The sequence below is a fragment of the Zalophus californianus genome, chromosome 15 (genome assembly GCF_009762305.2).
Source record: "Zalophus californianus isolate mZalCal1 chromosome 15, mZalCal1.pri.v2, whole genome shotgun sequence".
Taxonomy (NCBI): domain Eukaryota; kingdom Metazoa; phylum Chordata; class Mammalia; order Carnivora; family Otariidae; genus Zalophus; species Zalophus californianus.
Window position 1 is genome coordinate 11,334,573 of NC_045609.1, and position 24,201 is coordinate 11,358,773.

The 24,201-nt window shown below is 38.9% G+C and overlaps 1 protein-coding gene across 1 annotated transcript in view; it reads right to left on the reverse strand.

The window, feature by feature from the left end:
* The window catches only part of RYR2 (ryanodine receptor 2), a 732,757-nt gene that overhangs the window by 259,684 nt on the left and 448,872 nt on the right, over window positions 1-24,201 (reverse strand). The window contains 2 exon segments of the mRNA XM_027588196.2: window positions 5,069-5,216; window positions 8,257-8,416. Of these exon segments, the coding sequence (XP_027443997.2) occupies window positions 5,069-5,216; window positions 8,257-8,416 (308 nt within the window).

Below are 24,201 nucleotides of genomic sequence, written 5' to 3' on the forward strand. Positions count from 1 at the left end.
GCTCTATCCCATACTTCATGATCACCACTTCTGAATTGCTGCATGTTATGTTTTTTTATTTTTTATTTTTTTAAAGATTTTATTTATTTATTTGAGAGAGAGAGAATGAGAGAGAGCACGAGAGGGAAGAGGGTCAGAGGGAGAAGCAGACCCCCCCACTGAGCAGGGAGCCCGATGCGGGACTCGATCCCGGGACTCCAGGATCATGACCCGAGCCGAAGGCAGTCGCTTAACCAACTGAGCCACCCAGGCGCCCATGTTATATTTTTTTAACATTTCTATTATTTTTATCTAATAATATTTCCCAGAAATAGACACATAGGATGCTTCCAGATTTCATGATCATAAATAATGCTGTAATAAACGCATTCCTACACACGCCTGTCTGGACCTATACATGAGTGTTTCTACATCCAAGTGTATGTAGCATTTTCTGGGACATATTCATGGTTTCTATATAATACAAGCTTTTCACACATCACCTTTGCCAAGTTACACTCTTAACAAAAACACATGGGGTTCCTTTTGTGTCATATCCTTGTCAACACTTGGGATCATATAAATATATCCAGTTCTTCATTAAAATGTACAGTTAGTAGGTCACGTTAAAGAGCGCTCATGGGGCTGTGAAGCCAGGGGCTCTAACACTAACCAAAGACTGAAGTCTGAGAGACTGGATGCCACAGTCTCTCAACAGTGCTGTTATTATCCTAAGGAGACAGGAGACATAGACACTCATAATTATGAGAACTGACTCATAATAATCCATGATTGGTAATGTGGAAGAATAAATAAGTACCTGAAAGTTTAACCAAAAAAATACATTTAAGATCAATTCACTCTTAGAAAGATTCATAAAAGCAATAAATCCCTAAGCAGGCTGACCATGACCAAAAAAGAGAAACATAGGGGCACCTGGGTGGCTCAGTCATTGGGATTCTGCTTTTGGCTCAGGGCATAATCCCAGGGTCCTGGGATCGAGCCCCGCATCGGGCTCCCTGCTTGGCAGGAAACCTGCTTCTCCCTCGCCCACTCCCCCTGCTTGTGTTCCCTCTCTCGCTGTGTCTCTCTCTGTCAAAATAAATAAATAAATTCTTAAAAAAAAAAGAGAGAGAGAGAAACATAAACTCTCAACACAAAGAATAAAAAGAAGCGCCACTAGAGACCCTATAAACATCAAAGGGATCATAAGGCGACATTAGGACAGCTTTATGCCAATAGATATGGCAATTTAAATGAAATTAACTTATTGAAAATGTATAACTTATCAAAACTGATATAAGAAGAGAAAATCTAAATATCTCCCATAAAAGCTGTTAAAGAAATTGAATTCATAATCAAATAAGTTTCCTAAAAGATAAAATGATATGCCCAGTTTTGTTTTGTTTGCCCAGTTTTAATGATAAATTCTATAAGACATTAAAGTAAGAAAGAATACAAAACTAACCCGAATTCAGAAAACAGGGGGAACATTTCCTACCTTATATCATGAAGCCATTATTGCTCTCATATCAATAACTGACAAAGTGATGTTGCAAGAAAAGGAAATTACGTATCGGTATTCCTTATGACATATATGCAAAAATCCTTAACAAAATAGCAAATAGAATCCAGCTATATATAAAAAAGCATAATACATCCAGGTAGAGTTATTGCAGAAATGCAAACTTATTTTAACATCCAAAAATCAGTGTTATTCACAGTATTAGCAGAATAAAGGAGAAGAATATATAATCATCTCAATAAATGGCAAAAAAGAAAAGTATTTGACAGAATTCAACATCCCATTCATGATAAAAGCTCCCAACAAACTAGGAAGAAAAAGGAAATTCTTCACTGTGATAAAGGGCATCTAGACCTACCGTTAACATCATACTTCATAGTGAAACATCAAGACTTTTTCCCTTAAGACTGGGAACAAGGCAGGATAAACTCTCTCACCACGTATATTAAACACTGTAAAAGTCTTAACGAGTTCACTAAGTCAAAAGACAAAAAAGGCATGATAATTATAAAGGAAAAAGTAAAATTTTTTGTGGGGTGGGGGGAGACATCATGGTTATGTAGGTAGAAAATCCTATATACTTTATACACAAAAAAAGAGAACGAGAAAAAGAAAAAAAGATGAATTCTGCCAGACCACAGGATATAATAACAATATATACATACTAATTGTGTTTCTCATATTCACAGTGAACAACTGGAAGGTGAAATGAAATGAAAACTAGTTTCATTTATGACAGTTCCAAAATATCGTATACCTCTAAAAAATAACGGGCAAGACCTCTACTCTGAAAGTAGGAGACAAATTAAAGAGGACCAAAATAAACGGAAAGCTATGCCACATTCATGAACTAGTAGACTAAATATTGTTAAAATGTCAATTCTCCCCTAACTGACCTGCATAGTCAACTGTAATCCCATCAAAACCAAATTTATAAGTGGAATCTAAAATTTATAAGGAAATGCAAAGAAAAAAGGAGACTGAAAAACCTCTTAAAGAAGTTAGAGGACCTACCTTACCTGACTTTAAGATTTTTTTATAAGGTTATAATAATAAGGACAGTAGTGTGGTACTGACTTAAGGATAGACATATAGATCAATAGAACACAATGGTCAACAGATAACTTGACAAAGGTGCCAAGGTATTTAATGAGGAAAGGATAATTTGTTCCAATAAATGGTGCTGAGACAGCTGGATATCCACCTGGACAAAAGTGAACCTTGACCTATTCTCTCATCACAAACAAAACGCAACTCAAATTAGACTATAGACCTAAACGAAAAAGTAAAATAATAAAACTTCTGGAAGAAAGCATAAGAGAAAATCTTTGTTTTTGCATAGGCAAAGATTTCTCAGGACATAAAATATATGACCATAAAGGGAAAAAAATCATAAAGGACTTTATCAAAATTAAGAATGTTCTGCTCTCTGAAAGATCTCACGAGAAAATGAAAGCACAACCCACAAACTACGAGGAATTATTTCCAATATCTGACATAGTCCTTATATCCAGAAAATTTATATATATATATATATATATATGCTTACAATTATATATACTTAAAATTCAATAAAAAGACAAAACCACCCAATTTTTAAAACGGATATAGATTTGAAAAAGAAAAAAGACCACTTATACCAATGGACATTAAGTATAAGAAAAAAATTTCAACATTATTATTCACGAGGAGAATGAGAATTAAAACTGTAAGATCCCATTTTGCATCTACCAGAATGGTTAAAATCAGAAAGATTCACTACCCAATTCTTGGCCAGGATGTGGGAGCAACTGGAACCCTCATACGTTGGTCATGGGAGTAACTTCGCAGAACCATCTGGAATCCTCTTATAAAGACTCTATCTGTCCCATGATCCACTAATTTTACTCCCTAGATATTTACCCAAAGAGAAATGAAAAGTCTAAGTCCACACAAAGACTTGTCTACAAGTGTTCATAGCAGTTTTATTCATAATAGCCAAAAACTGGAAACAATCCAAATCCTTATCAACAGAAGAATGGATAAAAAAACTTACGGTTTATTAGAATAGAATACTACTCAGTAATTCTGTTACGTCTTAGCTTAGAAGCCTTGTATTGTGTATTTCCATTCCAGTGGTCATGTGAACTACAGACTCTTTAAGACAGGGATCCTTCTGGTACCTTTCATACCTGATAGCATCTCATTAATAAGGGTTTACCAAATATTTGTTGCTATAAAACTGACCTCAAGAGAAAATAAGGAGTTATATTATAATTACGAATATTATTGTTATCAAGGGAATATCTAATTTTATTTGCAGCAAATGTAAGGACTCAATATCTACTAAGAGCTCTTAAGATGTTAACTACATACTGAATCAACTCCAGAGACTGAAATCTGGAATCAGAATGCCTGGGAATGGGATTCTGCATCGACAACATAGTAAATGGAAAGGCACAGCAGTCTCTGAATCTCAGGTTCCTAATCTGTAAAATGAGCATAATGCATGGGCCATCCCCACAGGGTTACTACTGTGAGGATTATGTAATTGTAAAGGTCTCAGAAATACTTGTTGCACATGATAAGCAGTATATAAACATTAGCTATTATTACTACTTACAGTCTGGATTTCTATGCACAGATACAACACTGAAGATATTGGTCATTAGAGAATATTAAGAATACATTTTTTAAAAACTTTCTATCAAAAAAATATAGGCACTATAAGGAAACACACATTGTTTATTTCACTTTGCCAATTTTAAAATATGGATATTCATACCAACTCAAACTTCAGGCATAGGATAAAGGAATTGATACTGATATTTTAAACTATATTCTTAAAATGTATTATTTTAAAGGGAAATGTGTTCTTTATAAGACATCTGAAAACCCATCTCTTCAACACAAATTTATTGAATACCTATTCTAATGTGTTTATCTTAAAGCAAAATGTTGCACTAATTAGTTACAATTACCTATAGGTATGAGTATCAAATAATGAAGATTCAGAAGACACTAGCTAAAGCAATTAAACCAACTCTTTTTTGAAGGAGAACTGGTGGGGTCGGGTGGGGGCAAAACCCGAGTTAAGAGAGTTAACTGCTCACCTCAAACTCTTTGGGAAGGTAACCCCACTTTTTCCCCCGGCAGAAACACTGTGGTCCTGAGACACTCAAATGGGAGAGGAGTCTAATCCCTCAAGTGTCCTTCAGGAAAAAAAAAATGCTCTAAACCACTGGCCTAAATTACAAACTAGATGACATCCCAAAGGACTCATCCTATACTCCCCACTTTTAGTTAATTATTTGGCTTTGAAGAACTACTACACAACTTTGCAGGCTGAGAGGAAGAAAGGAAAACCAAAATACCATGGTCCTGGGCGCCTGGGTGGCTCAGTGGATTAAGAGCCTGCCTTTGGCTCAGGTCACGATCCCAGGGTTCTGGGATCGAGCCCCGCATCGGGCTCCCTGCTCGGTGGGGAGGCTGCTTCTCCCTTTCCCTCTGCCCCTCCCCCTGCTCATGCTCTCTCTCTATCTCTCTCTCTCTCAAATAAATAAATAAAACCTTTTTAAAAAATACCATGATCCTGATCTGGCGCCTCCAGGTTGTAGCCATATCCCAGCAAGGTGCGCACGGCCTCACGGAGGCTGTCCTTATTGGATTTCTTGGTGCGGTCATCTAGAAGGGCATAGGGAACCAGGCGAGGGTTTCTTCTGTTCTTTACATCCTACAGGAAGAGAAAAGATGTTGGTCATCAAAGCAGTACTAAAGCAATCGTTTTGGAAATATGACAGCCACCTAATACAATAGAATGTGAAGCCCGTGAGGTAAAAGCTGCCCCTCCCCTACCACCTTAGTCTTCTCAGGTAACAGAAGTTACTGAACCCCTAGCAATATAAAAGATGGAATCAAATGAGTAAGTGTAGGCCCTCCCCAGGAGAAGAAAAGTAAAAAACAATAATAACAAAAGCGAACTGGAAGGATCTCTCCATCATCTTCCATCTGCTGGGGTCACAAGGCAGTGGGTGAATTTAGAGAACACAGAATTTCCTTGCACAACTGACAGACAAGTCTTTGTTACAAAAATAGCCAAATGATCACTGGTCACCTCTCGGTGATTTTAGTCTACAAACAACACATGGCTGCTGTCTCTTTCTCGGAAAAACCCAGGGTGTTAAAGACAGCCATTCTACGAACTCAAATAGCCTGAACAATATGCATTAGGGTGACTCCATCAACCTGTGAAGCCAGTTAATAGCCAAAGTACTGAAAAACCTACAAAACTTATGATTTGTCTATGACAAAAGAGGCTCCAGGTTTTAAATGTGATGAAACTGGTGTTTGTTGGCAAAGCAAGAAAGCTGGATATCCTACTATCCCGGCAAAAAAAATCACTTCCTTCCATCCACTCCCTGAGACTCTCCTGCAGATTTTGTCGGACTTTCTAGGTTTCTGGAAGCATTCTCAATTCTCAGGTTAACCTGAGCATGACTACGAATGAGGAGGCTGTGGATCCTCCCAAACCTTCTCAAAACAAATACGCTACATGGTGGATGGGGTTTGTCTTGGTTGGGTAGGAGCAAAGAAAGCTTTTCCTACTGTCTTCTCCCCTAGTCTCTAGCAAATTCGTACTAAATATCTGCTCCTGAATACATGAACATGAACTGACACAGTTGAGGGGTCAAGATCAGCTAGTTTGTTTGGCGGGGAGCACCACTCCAAAGCCACCCCAAATAAATCAACAGTGTAAACATCACCCCACACTCCTTTCCACTTGGTTTTAGCCCCCAAACTTTTCCTCTGTAGAAAGTCTGAAGCCTTGAATGAATCATCCTCTCTAGAGATGGTGTCCTGGGACTCTGTTAAAAGGAGCTCCCCAGGGGATTCAATGCACAGTCATGGTTTGAAAGCAGCTGTGCTAGAGAGACAGAGAAGAGGGTAATTCAAGGAAACTGCTCTCAAGGACTTTCAGTGAAGTTCTAAACTAGATTATGTTAAGGTGATGGAAGGTGATGGAAAATTCAAGACAACATTCATTCAAATAATCCGGCAAACATGGGCTATGTCAGTGGGGAATGTGGTGGAGGGATGGGGTGCAACCTGGGGGAAGGAATGGGGAAATGATTCCGGCAGGTTCAAAGAGAGCCTTGTGTTTTTACGAGGAACCACATGCACAGGAAGGAGCACCCCCACCCCCAGAAGAGAGGGACCTCAGGGAAATCCTGGTTTGTCTGACAGAGCTACGTGGTCTTCAAGGCAAGTAAGCCCTCCTTTTGCAGACAGCCAGTGTGGACCCCTGATCCTTCTGGTGTATGAGGTTCAGGTTCTCTCTCTCTCTCTCTCTCTCTCTCTCTCTCTCTTTCACACACACACGCACACACACACACAATGCTGGAGCAGATGTAGTGTTGACATTCTCATCAGTTACAACCAGCTTATTCAATATAAAAATATATTTTATGAGGTACATCAAGGCTCTTCAATGTTTCTTTAGCCTTCCCAATAGCAAGAAGTCAGTGGCTCAGAAGGATTTTAGAAGTTCATCTTTTCAAACCAATATTTAGGCTGTTTCCTGGACCACAGTCTAAGCCTGTAAGTAAGAATCCATTTTAGTCCTAAAGAATTTTAAGTAAAGGAAGGCTAAACTGAGCTGGCAAGAGGCACTGCAACAAGGAAGTGAAGAATTTTGGCTCTGGAGTCAGAAGGCTTGATCCCAAGCAGGTCTGCCACCTGCTAACTGTGTAGCGCTGGGCAAACTGCTCCCAAGAAGGCTCCCCGTGCACCATATGTGAACTGGGAATAAAAATAATCCCTCCCTCACAGAACTGTTGTCAGAGTTAAAGAGAATATGTGTAAAACTCTAGACATGGGGACTGCCACCTAATTGAATAGCAAACTGCCGTACGTATTTGGTGGGGCCCCGGCACTGCTATGAGCCTTTCTCATATGTAAGTTATAAAATGACATTAAATCACTTACTGATGAGGAAGACAGTGGTGCAGAGAATTTAAGTAGCCTGCCCAAGGTCACACAGTGACTCAGAGGCGAGGCTCAAATTTGCTCTTCGGCCCCTCTGCTATGCTGCCTCGGGATGTACTCAATGACTGTTAGTCACTCCCGCTAGCACCAACATTAATAGAGATCCATGCCTCTAACATCCAGAAACCTCAGAAAACTCTATCCTTTACTAAGTTTAACAAAAACTCAGTTGGTGGTAAAACACGACCTGAATTGATGCAAGCCTGTTTATAGGCTTTATTTATCCCTCTTGGTATTATCATGCCTACACTGTGCTGAACAAATAGTAATTTACATTCTGCTGTCCCGCTGAGGGTGCTAAGAAACATGTAATGTATCACCGTATCGCCATTCTGGAAACCGAAAGATATCTGGATTCTGACATTCATCTGACCCCGGGGTTTTTGAATGAGGAACTGTGGACCTCTTTTATTATTATTTTATCTCAACTGTCTCATATTTCAAAAGTTTCTCCTTAAATACAATCTCAGAGAGAGAAATGCCATGAAACCACGTTATAAATGACTGTTCTAGTTAAAATTCACTGTGTACCTCATGTGAACACTCAGGGTTATGGTCATCTGACTTCTTGAGTCCAGCACTGAACAGGTATGTCAGTGCATATGTACATGAAGATATGTATCTGAGTTTCAAAACAGTCATTATTTAATCTCTCCTGTTAGGAATTATGCTGATTACCACTTAAGCAAATCTCAGCTTCCATGCTATCAAGCTAAATTCCCATGTACCTGTTGGATGCCGTAAGTCCAGCCCTGCCGGATTCGATCCCGGGCCCACACATTATGAGCATTTTCTGCCAACTTGTCCACCATCGCTTCCTGAGATGGGGTGAGTTTGATGAAGCTCAGGTCCATTGGGGCAGGCTTATACCCACTTGTCAGCTGGTAACTACAAAGCAAAACAAAAGAAATATAAAATTGGCCTTTCTGAAAAAGGCAAGGCTTAAAAATCCCTGTAACAGTCTTTTTATGGCCCCACCTACCTCTAATGGTTCATTTAACCACGTGGTTACCACTGGTGAGCAAGCCTGGAACCCTTCACTTAAGCTAATAACTCATTAGGTAGAAAGGCCACACAATCATGGTCTTCATTTTTATACCAATAAAAGTGAAATGAGACAACTTACCGATCTCTCAAAGTTGAGAAGGATTTATTGAGTCCCTAACTGATGAGGCTTTTCTATAGTACAAACCAAAATACTGGTTACCAATGAAAACATCTGATGGATTTCTCTTCTTATTTTCTTCAACTTTTAAATGTTATATTAACTTGTATATTTACATATTTAATAAATCTGTGGATCTTTACAGATACTAGCTGTTTATTATTCTATAGGTAAATTTTAATGCATTTATAAATTATTTTCCTATTCGCTTTTCCTAGTTATAGAATTTAGGAAGTCTCTGGATAAGACAGAGTAGAAAATCCCAGATATTTTATCATCCAGAAAATTATTAAGGCCTGGATTTTAAGGAACTCTTCCCAGAGACTACTTCCATACTCTGAAATGGAGAGAAAGTACTAAAACAAGTATAGGTTTTCATCTTTTGGAAGAAATATAAAATTGAAAATATAAAATTTTCAGTATGTACATATTGGGGCATGGTACATACATATTGGGGCATGGTACATACATGGTACCATGGTACATAATACTGTCCTGCTCCCCAAAGACACGCACAGAGTCACCTCATTCTATTTAACTACTGAGATTCCAACAAAACCTATTTTATAGCTGCTTCTCTTACATTCTTCTGTCATTGTTATATTCCCTATTATCAACTAAGCCTTGAGGTCAGGATTTGTTTCTAATCCATTTTTCTAACTGCCATTATACTTGAAATAGTGCATGGCAGATAATTAGCCTTTTGATCTATAGTTTTTGAAAGAATTAGTAGGGAGAAGAAAGATGGAAGAGTAGGGAACCTTGTTTCATCGGGTGCCTTGTATTTAGCTAGGTAACTATCACATCATTCTGAAAACCTATGAATTCAACCTGAGATGTAAGAAAAGAATTGCTGGAATTCTACAAATAGAAAAGTGACCACTTTTGGCAAGGTAGGAGGTGCAAAGTGAATTGGAGGGGATATATTGGAAAATAAACAGCACGGGGAGGGAGCCTCTGTAAGCCAGCTACCGGAGAGAGATAGAGCCCCAGAGCACAAAATCAGTGCTTTAAAAATCTGCTCCAGTGAGAGACATCCCTGCCTTAAAGGTGCTCAGATGGCAAAGCAGGGCAAAATCCTAGGTGGGACTGTGTGGTCTCAGGATCCCCAGGGTCACGGAAAGAATGGGGGTGCCTGAGCGGGCAGAGTTCCCAAGCACCGGAGCAGGGAAACTGGCTATGGTCAGCGAGCTCAGGAGTGGGCTCTCAGCTCAGTTTGCCATAAACCGTGAATGGCAGTACAATCGGGGACCACTCTCTGTGTGGAGGTCCTGCAAGTGGCAGGCCGGTGAGAACCCTCTTCTCTCCCCCCGAGAAGATAAGCACGGTGTGCTTTGAAGGAGTCTGCAGAGTTCGGTGCACACAAAAGTGAGGACTGCTTTTCCCTAAAGGTTTACTTAAGTTAGGGGGCCGAGATCTTTCAGCTTGGGCTGGAGATTGGGATGCGGCCATTTTTATTTTCATCTTCTAATGGGGCGCAGAAAGACTTCAGGGAATAAAAGCCACACAGAGCAACCCAAAGCACCTTACACTGAGACCAGCCCCCCGGCAAGGGGCAGTGCAACTCCACCCAGGCAAAGACACCGGAGAATCAGCGCAACAGGTACCTCCCCCAGAAAACCAGCTGTAACATCAGTGGAATACCAAGTTTACCAAGCACACAGAATTGCAAAACTCCTGTGCTAGGGGAAAATAGTATATAGTATTTGAGGTTTTTTTCCCACGATTCTTTTATCCTTTCAGTTTATAATTTCCTTTTTTCCTTTTCAACTCATTTCTTATTTTAGCAACTCTTTGTTTTTTTCTTTTTTAACTTCCATTTTTACATTTACATCTTATAGCTATATTCTTCATTTTTGGCTTCCTTTCAATGTACTCAATTTTATTTTGTGTGTGTGTATGTGTGTGTGTGTGTGTGTATAAAGTTTTGCTTTCTTTGCAATTTTGGGATTTAGGGTCTTCTAACAGAGCAAAATACACCCAGGACCAGGTAGATCACCCTGTTTTGTCCATCTGGGAGATTATAATCTTTTTCCTTTTTTTTTTTTCTTTTCATTTTTGGTTTCAGACCGCTTCAGCTTTGTCTAGTGGGTATTTCGCTTGGGTCATGGTTGATATTTTTTATTTTGTTCCCTCGTTCATCCATTCTTCTCTGGGCAAAATGACTAGAAAGAAGAATTCACAACAAAAGAAAGAACCAGAAGTAATACTCTCTGCCACAGACCTAATCAATATGGATATAAGTAAAAAGCTGCAATTGAGGATAACGATTATTAAGTTACTAGCTGGGCTTGAGAAAAGCATAAAAGACACTCGAGAATCTCTTAGTGCAGAAATAAAATCTAATCAGGTTGAAATTTAAAAATGCTTTAACTGAGATGCATTCTAAATTGGATGCTCTAACAGCTAGGGTAAATGAGGCAGAAGAGAGAGTGAGTGAGTGACACAGAAGACAGGATGATGTAAAGGAAGGAATCTGAGGAAAAGAGAGAAAAAAACTAATGGACCATGAAGAGAGGCTTTGAGAAATCAGCGATATCATAAAGCGAAACAATATTAGAATTATTGGGGTCCCAGAGAAAGAAGAAAGAGAGAGAAGGACAGAAGGTATATTTGAGCAAATCACAGCTGAGAACTTCCCTAATCTGGGGAAGGAAAGAGACATTCAAGTCCAAGAGGTAGAGAGAGGGCCCCCACAAAATCAATAAAAATAGATTAAAACCCCAACATATAATAGTGAAGCATGCAAATTTCAGAGATAAAGAGAAAATCCTAAAAGCAGCTTGAGGCAAGAGCTCCTTAACCTACAACGGTAGAAACATTAGACTGGCATCAGACCTAGCTACAGAGACCTGGCTGGTCAGAAAGGGCTGATGGCATGATATATCCACGATACTAAATGAGAAAAACATGCAGCCAAGAATGCTTTTTCCAGCTAAGGTGTCATTCAGAATGGAAAGAAAGATAGAGAGCTTCCAGGACAAACAGAAACTAAAAGAAACTATGATTACTAAACCAGCCCTGCGAGAAATATTAAAGGGGATCCTGTAAGTGAAGAGAGAGCCCAAAAGTAACACAGATCAGAAAGAAACAGAGACAATCTACAGAAACAGGGACTTTACAGGTAATACAATGGCACTATATTCATATCCTTCAATAATTACTCTGAATGTAAATGGGCTCCATGCTCCAGTCAAAAGACACAGGGTATCAGACTAGATAAAAAGCAAGACCAATCCATATGCTGCCTACAAGAGATGGATTTTAGACCCAAAGGCACCTCCAGATTGAAAGTGAGGGGGAGTAGAACAATTTATCATGCCAATGGATGTCAAAAGAAAGCTGGGACAGCAATCCACATATCAGACAAATTAGATTTTAAACCAAAGACTGTGGTAAGGGATGAAGAGGGACACTATGTCATAATTAAAGGGTTTATCCAACAGAAGATCTAACAATTATAAGTATTTATGCTCCTAATTTGGGAGCAGCCAATTGTATAAATCAATTAATAACCAAATTAAGGAAACACATTGATAATAATACAATAATAGTAGGGGATTTCACCCCACTCACAGCAATGGGCAGCTCATCTAAGCATAATATCAACAAGGAAATAAGGGCTTTGAATGACACACTGGACCAGATGGACTTCACAGATATTTACAGAGCATTCCATCCTAATGCAACAGAATACACATTCTTCTCAAGTGCACATGGAACACTCTCCAGAACAGAGCACATACTGGGTCATAAATCAGGCCTCAGCCAGTACCAGAGGACTGGGATTATTCCGTTCATATTTTCAAACCACAATGCACTGAAACTTGAACTCAGTCACAAGAGGAAATTTGAAAGGAACTCAAACACTTGGAGGTTAAAGAGCATCCTACTAAAGAATGAATGGGTCAACCAGGAGATGAAAGAATTAAAAAAAAAATTCATAGAAACAAATGAAAATGAAAACACAACTGTTCAAAAACTTTGGGATGCAGCAAAGGTAGTACTTTTAAAGGGGAAGTATATAGCATACAAGCCTTTCTCAAGAAACAAGAAAGGTCTCAAACACACAACCTAAACTTACACCTAAAGGAGCTGGAGAAAGAACAGCATATAAAGCCTAAGCCCAGCAGAAGTGAATCCATAAAGATTAGAGCAGAAATCATTGAAATAGAAACCAAAACCACAGTAAAACAGATCAACGAAACTAGGAGCCAGTTCTCCAAAAGAATTAAAGATCGATAAACTCCAAGCCGGACTTATCAAAAAGAAGAGAAAGGACACAAATAAATAAAATCATGAATGAAAGAGGAGAGATCACAACCAACACCAAAGACATACCAACAATCATAAGAACATATTATAAGCAACTATATGCCCCAAATTAGGCAATCTGGAAGAAACAGATGCATTCCTAGAGATGTATAAATACCAAGACTGAACCAGGAAGAAATAGAAAACCTGAACAGACCCATAACCAGCAAAGAAATTGAATCAGTAATCAAAATTCTCCCAACAAACAAGAGTCCAGGGCCAGATGGCTTCCCAGGGGAAGAACTAATACCTATTCTTCTGAAGCTGTTTCAAAATACAGAAAGGGAAGGAAAACTTCCAAACTCGTTCTAGGAGGCTAGCTCTACCTTGATCCCCAAACCAGACAAAGCTCCATCAAAAAGAAGAAATACAGACCAATATCCCTGATGAACATGGATGCGAAAATACTCACCAAGATACTAGTCAGTAGGATCCAACAGTAGAGTAAAAGGATTATTCACCATGACCAAGTGGGATTTATTCCTGGGCTGCATGGGTGGTTCAACATTTGCAAATCAATCAACATGATACATCACATTAATAAAAGAAAGGACAAGAACCATATGATCCTCTCAATTCATGAGAAAAAGCATTTGACAAAATATAGCGCCATTTCTTAACTAAAACTCTCCACAGTGTAGGGATAGAGGGAACACACCTCAATATCATAAAAGCCATCTATGAAAAACCCATGGAGAATATCATTCTCATTGGGGAAAAACTGAGAGCTTCTCCCCTAAAGTCAGGAACATGACAGGGATGCCCACTCTCACCACTGTTGTTCAACACAGTGCTAGAAGTCCTAGTCTTGGCAGTCAGACAACAAAAATAAATTAAAGGCATGCAAGTTGACAATGAAGAAGTCAAACTCACTCTTCGCAGATGACATGATACTTTATGTGGAAAACCTGAAAGACTCCACCCCAAAATTGCGAAAACTCAACAGAAATTCAGCAACGTGGCAGGATATAGAATCAATGCACAGAAGTCAGTTGCATTATGTGCATTATGCACTAACAATGAGACAGAAGAAAGCAAAATTAAGGAGTTGATTTACAATTGTACCAAAACCGATAAGATAACCAGGAATAAACCTAACCAAAGAGGTAAAGGATCTGTATTCTAAAAACTATAGAACACATATCAAAGAAATTGAGGAAGACACAAAGAAATGGAAAAAGCATTCCATGTTCATGGAGTGGAAGAATAAATATTGCTAAAATGTCTACACTACTAGGGAAATCTGTACATTCCATGCAATCCTTATCAAAATACCATCAAGTCTTTTTACAGAGCTGGAACAAATAATCCTAAAATCTGTATGGAACAGAAAAGACCCTGAATAGCCAGAGGAATGCTGAAAAAGAAAACCAAAGCTGGTGGCATCATATTGCCAGACTTCAAGCTCTATACAAAGCTGAATCATCAAGACAGTATGGTATTGGTACAAAAACAGACACGTAGACCAATGGAACAGAATAGAGACTCCAGAAACGGACTCTCAACTCTATGGTCAACTAATCTTTGATAAAACAGGAAGGACGATCTAACGGGAAAAGGAGAGTCTCTTCAATAAATGGTGCTGGGAAAATTGGACAGCCACATGTAGAAGAATGAAACTGGACCATTTTCTTACACCACACAAAGATAAACTCAAAATGGATGGAAGACCTAAATGTGAGACAGGAATCCATCAAAATCCTGGAAGAGAACACAGGCAGCAACTTCTGTGACCTCGGCTGCAGAACTTCTTGAGAGACATGTCTCCAAAGACAAGGGAAACAAAAGCAAAAATGAACTATTGGGACTTCATCAAGATAAAAAGCTCCTGCACAGCAAAGAAAACAGTCAACAAAACTAAAAGGCAACCTATGGAATAGAAGAAGAGATTTGCAAATGACATATCAAATAAAGGGCTAGTATCCATGATCTATAAAGAACTTATCAACCTCAACACCTCAAAAAACATAATCTAGTCAAGAAATGGGCAGAAGACATGAACAGACATTTCTCCAAAGAAGACATACAACGACCAACAGACACATGAAAAATTGCTCCACATCCCTTGGCATCAGAGAAATACACATGAAAACAAGGATGAGATACCACCTCACACCCGTCAGAATGGCAAAAATTAACAACTCGGGAAACAATAGTGTTGGAGAGGATGAAGAGAAAGGGGAACCCTCCTACACTGTTGGTGGGAATGCAAGCTGGTGCAGCCACTCTGGAAAACAGTATGGAGGTTCCTCAAGAAGTTGAAATTAGAGCTACCCTATGACCCAGCAATTGCACTACTATGTATTTACCCCAAAGATACAAATGTAGGGGTCCAAAGGGGCACCTGCAACCCAATGTTCACAGCAGCAATGTCCACAATAGCCAAACTGTGGAAAGAGCTGAGAAGTCCATCAAAAGATGAAAGGATAAAGAAGATGTGGTATATATATATATATACGGAATATTACTCAGCCATCAGAAAGTATGAATACTTACCATTTACATTGATGTGGATGGAACTGGAGGGTATTATGTTGAGCGAAATAACTCAATCAGAGAAAGACAATTATCATATGGTTTTACTCATATGTGGAATGTAAGAAACAGCATAAAGGATCACAGGGGAAGGGAGGAAAAACTGAATGGGAAGTCATCAGAAAGGGAGAAAAACCATGATTTACTCTTAACTATAGGAAACAAACTGAGGGTTGCTGGAGGGGAGGTGGGCAGGGGGATGGGGTAATTGGGTGATGGGCATTAAGGAGGGCATGTGATGTGATAAGCACTGGGCATTATACACAACTGATGAATCACTGAACACTACAACTGATACTAATGGTGTACTATACGTTGGCTAGTTAAATTTAAATTAAAAAAAAGAATTAACTTTACATGCTGAATTAATATAAAGGTACATGTATCTTCATCTCAAAGATTCTCCTTTGTACAAAGAAAATTCACCAGCTAATTATGCCAGGTTAAACAAGATGATCAGAAGAGGAGAAAATGCTGAGATAAAACTAAGTCATCTCTTTTAAGTATTCTGGGCTATGGCTAGCAGAATTACCAGGTAAGCTTCTTTATGGCAGGGAGTTCGACTGCTTTATTCCTTGCTATCCACAAAACGGAGAATAGCATCTGATTCATGGTAGGCATTCAGTAAAAATATGTTGAATGAATCCATGTGTTACAGCAAATAATTTTTAAGCATGAATAAAGCTGAGATTGCCTTAGTTACTATTTCATTATAAGACGTCTCGTATGTTATAAATCATTTATCTATAGACAAAAGTATTGGAAATATTTTGTTTTGTGTAAGGGGATTAGATTAGTCTGGCAGTTGTAACAATTATGGCTAATTACGGCCTTATGTCATTCAATTTACATCCAAGCCACGTTTATAGATGAGAAATTTTGTTCTGTTTTAAATCAGAACTCTGCATGTTTAGGTAATCAACAATATTTTTTATTTCATTTTTTTTAAAAAGAAGCCACATGGGATTTTTTACTTATTTTTATTTTTTAAAAGTATTTTATTTATTTGTCAGAGAGAGAGAGAGAGCACAAGCAGGGGGAGCGGGAGGCAGAGGGAGAAGCAGGGCTGAGCAAGGAGCCTAATGTGGAACTCGATCCCAGGACACCGGGATCATGACCTGAGCAGAAGGCAGACACTTAACTGACTGAGCCACCCAGGCGTCCCACATGGGATTTTTTAATTGCTCATACAAATCATTGTATGTCAGAGAATTCTGATTCTAAATAGATAAATCTGTAAACTGTAAGCACAGCCTATGTACAAGTTCTCATTCAGAAAATATTTTTTTCAAGAAGGGACTCCCAATACATTTCCAACGTACCAACAGATGATCAAGCTGGCAGAGTCTGATTTCCAAGTTTAACGTGACTTGTTGGAAGCAGCGTTAGGAACAATGACAAAGAACTAGCTTCGCTCCTGTACCATCTTCCTGTCTGTCTGCTTGACACCCTCCCCTCCTGATTTCCGCACAACTGCCCAGCACAGGGTAGCCCAACAGCACACAATTCTTTCTTCTCCCATTTTCCCATGGCCCTGAGCCCTCCCAGCCATCACGGAAAGGACACACAGGACAGAGTTCTGAAACTAAACTATGAAAAATTGATTAGAGCCTAAGCCATCTTAATGAGCGATGTGTGCATTGAAAAGAGGAAAAATCCTCTCTGGCAACCCATTTTAATGGTAGACCTCCCAGCAATATCTCATATGGAAGAGGGGGGGATGTTTGAAAGGTGGAGGATGGGAAGGACGTCCTTCCAAGTCAAAGACTATAGGTAAGTTCTACTAATGTGTAAAGCTGGATAATATAGGACATAAGTGTTTCTCTTGATTTTCTAAATTTTTCCCCTCCTACGTGGAATATCTACTAGAGCTGCTTTAATTTGTGGTCACAATGAAAACCCATGGAGATGTATTTGCATCCGTTGATTTCAAACAGCACAATAATTAATTAGTTCATGCTCACTATCAGATGTAGACCACAATTCATTTTACTTTCCTAAATAACCCTGTGTGAGGAAGGATTTGAAGGTTTAAGTGATTCTTTTAAATGGCTAATAATCCCTTCCCAATTAAAGTTACCAACTTCCATTTCACCTCAACCTTACTTCCATACTGTTATACTTCAAACCGTCTACAGTAAAGATAAATACAAATATCTTTGAAATTCATAGACTTCAACCTACTGTATTTGATAAAAATGCTGACATCATCAATGCCTAACTAATATGAATCAGTATCAACAATGATTTATAGAACTCTCTTTGTTTGTAGTACATGTTGACAATCAAACCACTGATTCAAAATAGGATTTTTTTTTTAAAGAGCATAAATGAACTTTGGCAAATCGTGTGCATTTCACCTTATTAATGTAATTTCATTAGGTACATAAAGGTCAACCAACTGCTAATTGGAAATATTATCTTCTTGTGGTTGAAAAAGAACAAAAAGCAAAGCTTTTGAGAAAAATGAGATTGACACAAGCCTTGGAAGCTAAGTGGTTTCAAGTAAAGTTTCAGATTAATTTCCAGAAATTTAAAAGAAATGAAAGAAAGACTGCTGTATCAATTCTTGGGAATTAGAATTTCATAGCCCAAGTAATACGGAAAAGTAATATCATTAGTAATTACATTAATACAAAATACATACAGCTCATATTAAAGACATTCATGTGTTACATCCTACTTTCTTGAGCTTCCTGGGAAAATTCTACCAGAATCAGTCAATAGATATTTTCTCCTGCAAGCTATTTGTTTAGTTGGTATCATTTTAACTTCCTTTACCTTAATATGCAAAGTCCCCATTCCATCAATCATTCTGAAATTTAGCTAATGAGGAATATATGTGGAACTAAATAAATACCTTCAATATACTCACTTTCCAAGGTATCAAAATTCTCTTGCAGTTATTAGCTCTCAATTTTGGTGTAGCATATAATCCAGTAATTAAAATAAAACAGTAAGATTAATAAACTATATATACTGGGCTTCAGTTTCTTTTTTAAAATACCTTTTTGCTCGGAAAAAATAAAAACTGGCAAACTGCCAGTTTCATCTGCATTAAATTACCAAAGATGCAAACAAAAAATTGATAACACTTGGCCCCACTGATGAGCTGTCATGTTAAGTAGCTATTTAGTTTTGTGCTTCATTCCCACCTGACCCACTTTTTTCCTAAGCAGGTATTCTAAATGAGCCTTTGAAAAAAGCGTTCACTGTATCATCACTAAAGGGGCAATTAAAGTGGTGCGCAAAAAACATGGCAGAATACCAAAAACACTAAGCAGAAAAACCTTTTCTTTTTTTTCTAGTCTCTCCCACCTCTCAAGCTTCCTTGTTCAGTAGGAATCAGGTTAAATGAAGCTTGGAAGTCTTTATGCTGTGAAGGATGTGCAGTAAACATGAAAAGATTATGTCCAAGTTCAGTGGATGTTAGGTGTGAATTTCAAAACCAAATCAGCCCTTCAAGTACCTTGGAACAAATGGGAAAATCTCAGATGACTGCACACCAGAGATATTAAGGACAAGTTTTGCTGGAAGCACATCTACTAAAAATGCATACTGGGCTGACATTTTCACAGAAAGAATAGAGCGAGAATTAAAAAAACCCTTCTCTAGGAAACAAATACAGGAGAATTAATTTCAATGTAGAAATTAGAAAGGAAACAGACAAGGGATATATTTTTTCTAGGACTTCACTTCTTTGTCTTTAAGTAAATGTAATACAATGAAGTGCCTGGGAGGCCTCCCTTATCCCACCCAATTCCTTTTTTATCAATTTCTTTTTACTCCAAGGCCTTCCGTTACCCCACAGGCCCTTTGAAACAAAACCACAAGGTATCCAATGCCCCAAGGAGGGGTCATCTCAAGAGAGAGACCACAGAAGCCATTCTTGGCTTTTGGATTTTAAAAAATAGGCTTTGAAAATTCACTGCAGAGACAAAAGTCTTTTAGATAAAAGGCCTTCTGAAATTAAAAGTTATGCTTTTTGAATATCAAAAAAGCAAACCCTTGAGACTTGAGGAAAACCAGATAAAGACTCCTTCTCCTGCCCAGACAGGTTCCAGAACCTAGAGGACAGGGGAGCTGGAGGGAAGCCAAAGCTCCCCAACACCCACCCAGGTAGAGACAAGGAAGATCCCAGGGCCAAGGTGAACTTCTGTCTTGCTTCCAGAGCATACAAAGGAAAATGGCCAGGTCTTAGAATCTCCCACACTCAACCCGTCCCTTGCACAACACAACTTCAGAAAAATAGATATGGCAACCAACCAAGTCTAGGCTGATAGGCCACCCTCCCCACTTGCTCCACCAACAGATTGCAATACTCAAATTGCCAGAAAGAGTATTCTTAGGTTTCTGACACTCCCTAAATTGACTTAAAGGAAGCTAAAAGAAGAGCAGTGACCTGGAGTACTCACAGAAATGAGAAGAAACCCACTGTATAGACCCATGACCAAAGACCAGCGGGGAAAACGGTTATCCCGTAGGATACCAGCAGCGATGAATGAAGACAATTGACAAAGACACTCCTCTGACCAAACTTGAGTCAGGCTCCTCTGAGCCCCCCTCTTTTGGACTGGGACTCTGACCTTGGGCTCTGTCCTTGTTCCAATCAGTTCCATTTTAGCAAGAACCCTACTGGATCGGTTTAACAAAAATCCTCCATCCTTGATATCTGATCACAATCTTCATCTCCCACCCTTGATATCTTATCACAAGGTCTGCCTTCAAACAAGAATCCTGTCAAGTTCCTTTTGCAGAATCCCCCTTCTCCTTGATGTTTCCTATTAGTAATCTTCTATCCACTGCCCTCCTCCACCCCTGACCCTTACCCTTGGCAATAAATCCCCACTTGTCCTTGTTCAGAAAGGAGTTCAGTTTGACACAGAGGTCTCTCTTCCCCTATTGCAAGAGTTCCTGAATAAAATTTGCCTTTATAGCTTTGACTTCTGTCCAGCTCCAGTTTGCTTTGACATAATTCCGTCATCACGGCAAAATCAAAGGAGGTGGACCACGGATCCAATGTCTCCTCCCCAACGGGTGAGTGTCCCAAACACAGGAAGCCCCAGTGGTAAGAGGGAGGGAGACATTGAATTCAAATTCAACAACGAATACTCATTCAGTGGTAGAATTAAAACATTCTAGGCCCTATTCTAGGAACTAATGATATATCATGGAATAACGTGGACAAAAAAAAGTATCTTTATAGGAATTATGTTCTGATGCAGAATCAGGCAATAAAGTAAGTGCAGAACGATAGTATGTTAGAAGATGTAAGTGCTGTGGGGAAGAATAAAAGAGAAAAGGGGGCATGCGGAAATGTACAATTTTAAAAAGGGAGCAAGTTTATTTATTTTTTATTAAATAGGGAATAATCTTAAAGAAGTGAAGAAGGATTGCTTTGAGAAGATGGTATTTGAATAAAAACTTAATGGTGAAAATAAACACAGAAAACATTGATTTTAACAGAGTTTGCACTGAACAGACTAGGATTAAGTTTCTAATACTAAGCTTCATTCTGGTGCAAGGTCCATTGGGCTTAAATATGAAATTAAACCTGATCAGAGAAAATAAAGAACATTACATATTAGCACATTTTTAATTCTTTTTTAATTTTTTTATTGTTATGTTAATCACCATACATTACATCATTAGTTTTGGATGTAGTGTTCCATGATTCATTGTTTGTGCCTAACACCCAGTGCTCCACGCAGAACGTGCCCTCTTTAATACCCATCACCAGGCTAACCCATCCCCCCACCCTCCTCCCCTCTACAACCCTCAGTTTGTTTCTCAGAGTCCACAGACTCTCATGGTTCGTCTCCCCCTCCGACTTACTCCCCTTCATTCTTCCTCTCCTGCTATCTTCTTCTTTTTCTTTTCTCTTAACGTAGGTTGCATTATTTGTTTCAGAAGTACAGATCTGTGATTCAATAGTCTTGCACAATTCACAGCGCTCACCATAGCACATGCCATACCCAATGTCTATCACCCAGCCACCCCATCCCTCCACCCCCCATCACTCCAGCAACACTCAGTTTGTTTCCTGAGATTAAGAATTCCTCATATCAGTGAGGTCATGTGATACATGTCTTTCTCTGATTGACTTATTTCACTCAGCATAACACCCTCCAGTTCCATCCACGTCGTTGCAAATGGCAAGATCTCATTCCTTTTGATGGCTGCATAATATTCCATTGTGTATATGTACCACATCTTCTTTATCCATTCCATATTAGCACATTTTTAAATTTGTGGTTTGTGAAATTTACTCATTACACATAAAAGGAGTGTATAAACCTGTTTTTTTCCCCTTCACGATCACAGTGCTTCATCATTAAAGAAAAAAATCCAACTGTATTTGTAACACCATCTTTCATTTAGGTAAGTATTTACGTAAACTGAATGTGGTACATGTGCTATGTCTATATAAACAGTGTGTGTGTGTGTGTGTGTGTGTGTGTGTGTGTGTGTGTGTGTATATATATCTTGGGCCTACACAGTCAGCATCCAAGTCTTCAAATTAGAAAGTCATTTATATATACCTATATGCATTGAGAATATCATTCTTAGCCTTTTATGTGCCCCCATATGCCTGAGATACCACTCATCCCTTCACTTCCCATCACTACCAGGGGCTTCATAGAATTAGTGGTAAAAAGGTGATGGGAGACAGAGGGAATTTACCACTGGATTTAAAGACCTCTCAGACAATTCTAAACACTACCAATTCATAATTCAACACTAGCTGTTACCTCCCAGTGATATATACAGGCAACCAGTTCCTGATCTACTATGTTTGTGCTATTTTAATAACACAGATAAGTGCTCAAGTTTTAACAAATGGCATTGGTATTCAGACAAGATTTTTTTCATTTTTTTCTTAAAAGATTTTATTTATTTACTTGAGAGAAGAGAGAGAGCGTGCACACACAAGCCAGGGCGAGAGGAAGAAGGAGAGGGAGAAGCAGACTTCCTGCTTGAGCAGGGCGCCTGACACGGGACTCAATCCCGGGACCCTGGCGTCATGACCTGAGCTGAAAGCAGATGCTTACCTGACTGAGCCACCCAGGCGCCCTGGATTTTTTTCATTTAAACCTATAATTCTGTTCTGTTTTTAAATCTCAATTACTCAGGCATACTAGAAATTGGCAATCACAAGATCTCTAAGTGGATTCTTTCCACTGCATGTTTCTTTGTCCCTATGGTAAACATGGACTCTGTTCATCAAACTATGCAGTGTGTCCAGAGCTTCACTTTACAATAAATGTAGGAAGATCTATGAATTTAAGAACTGATGATAATGTTACACTCTTCAATTGCCTGCTTGTGTGTTTTGAGGAGGAATAAGAAGGGGGGAAAGAACTGACAAATCACACATTCCACAAAAGTCCTTAAAGATTTTTAATGAAATGGTGTGTTTTATACATAAGGAAAAAAATACTCAATTAGCCTATTTTCAAATAGGAAATGCAGCCTATAATTCAAATGACGCTTTGAGTCTATGGGCATCCTTAAATCTGAAAATGGGTCTCTTGTAGACAGCATGTAGTTGGATTTTTTTTTTTCCATCCAGCCACTCTGTGCCTTTTGATTGGTAACCAATCAACCCATGTACATTTAGAGTAATTGTTGACATGTAAGAACTTATTCATGAATGCCATCTTATTCATTACTTTCTGGTCGTTTTGTATTTTCCCCCTCTGTTCATGCCTAGTTTTGTACATTGGTTATACTCCACAGAGGTATGCTCTGTTTCCCTTTGTCTTTTGCAGATCCACTCTAGGGATTTGCTTTGTGGTTACCTTGTGAATTACATAAAATATCTTATAGATAAAACAGTCCATTTTAGGCTGAGAGTAATGTATCTTCGAACACCTGTGAAGAGGGGCAAAGGGAGAGAGAGAGTATCCCAAACAGACTCTGTGCTGCGCAAGGAGCCTGACCTGGAGCTTGATCTCACGACCCTGAGATCATGACCTGAGTTGAAATCAAGAGTTGGACACTCAACCGACTGAGCCACCCAGGTGCCCCAGCGGCTATAGTTCTTATTACTCTTCTACTTTGATTTCCATACTATAGTCGCATGGTTAACACACCATCCAAATAAAGAGTTACAGGTCTCTGACTGTCTGATTTTTCCCCATTATCAGTGTGCTGTTAGCTTTCACATGCTGCTATATTCTTGGGTTACCGTCTTCCCATTTCAGCATGAAGAATTCCTTTCAGCATTTCTTGCAAAGCAGGTCTAGAGGTGGTGAACCCCCTCAGCTTTTGTCTGGGAAAGCGTTTATTTCTCTTTCATATGTGAAGGATAACTACCAGATATTCTTGGCGGGCAATTTTTATCTTTCAACACTTTGAATACATCACCCCACTCTCTCCCGGCTTGTCAGAGTTTCTGTTGAGAAATCTGCTGAGAGCCTAATGGGGGTTCCTTTGTCAGTTACTTTCTTTTTTCCCTGGCTTCAAGATTCTTTATGGCTGATTTTTGACAGTTTCATTAAAAAGTGTCTTGGAGAAGGCATTTTTACACTGAGATAACAGGGTATGCTATTAGCTTCATGGACTTGTACATACAAGTCTTTCCCTGGGTTTGGGAAGTTCTTGACTATTTTTTCTTTAAATAAACTCTGCCCCTCCCCTTCCCTTCTCGAGCCTG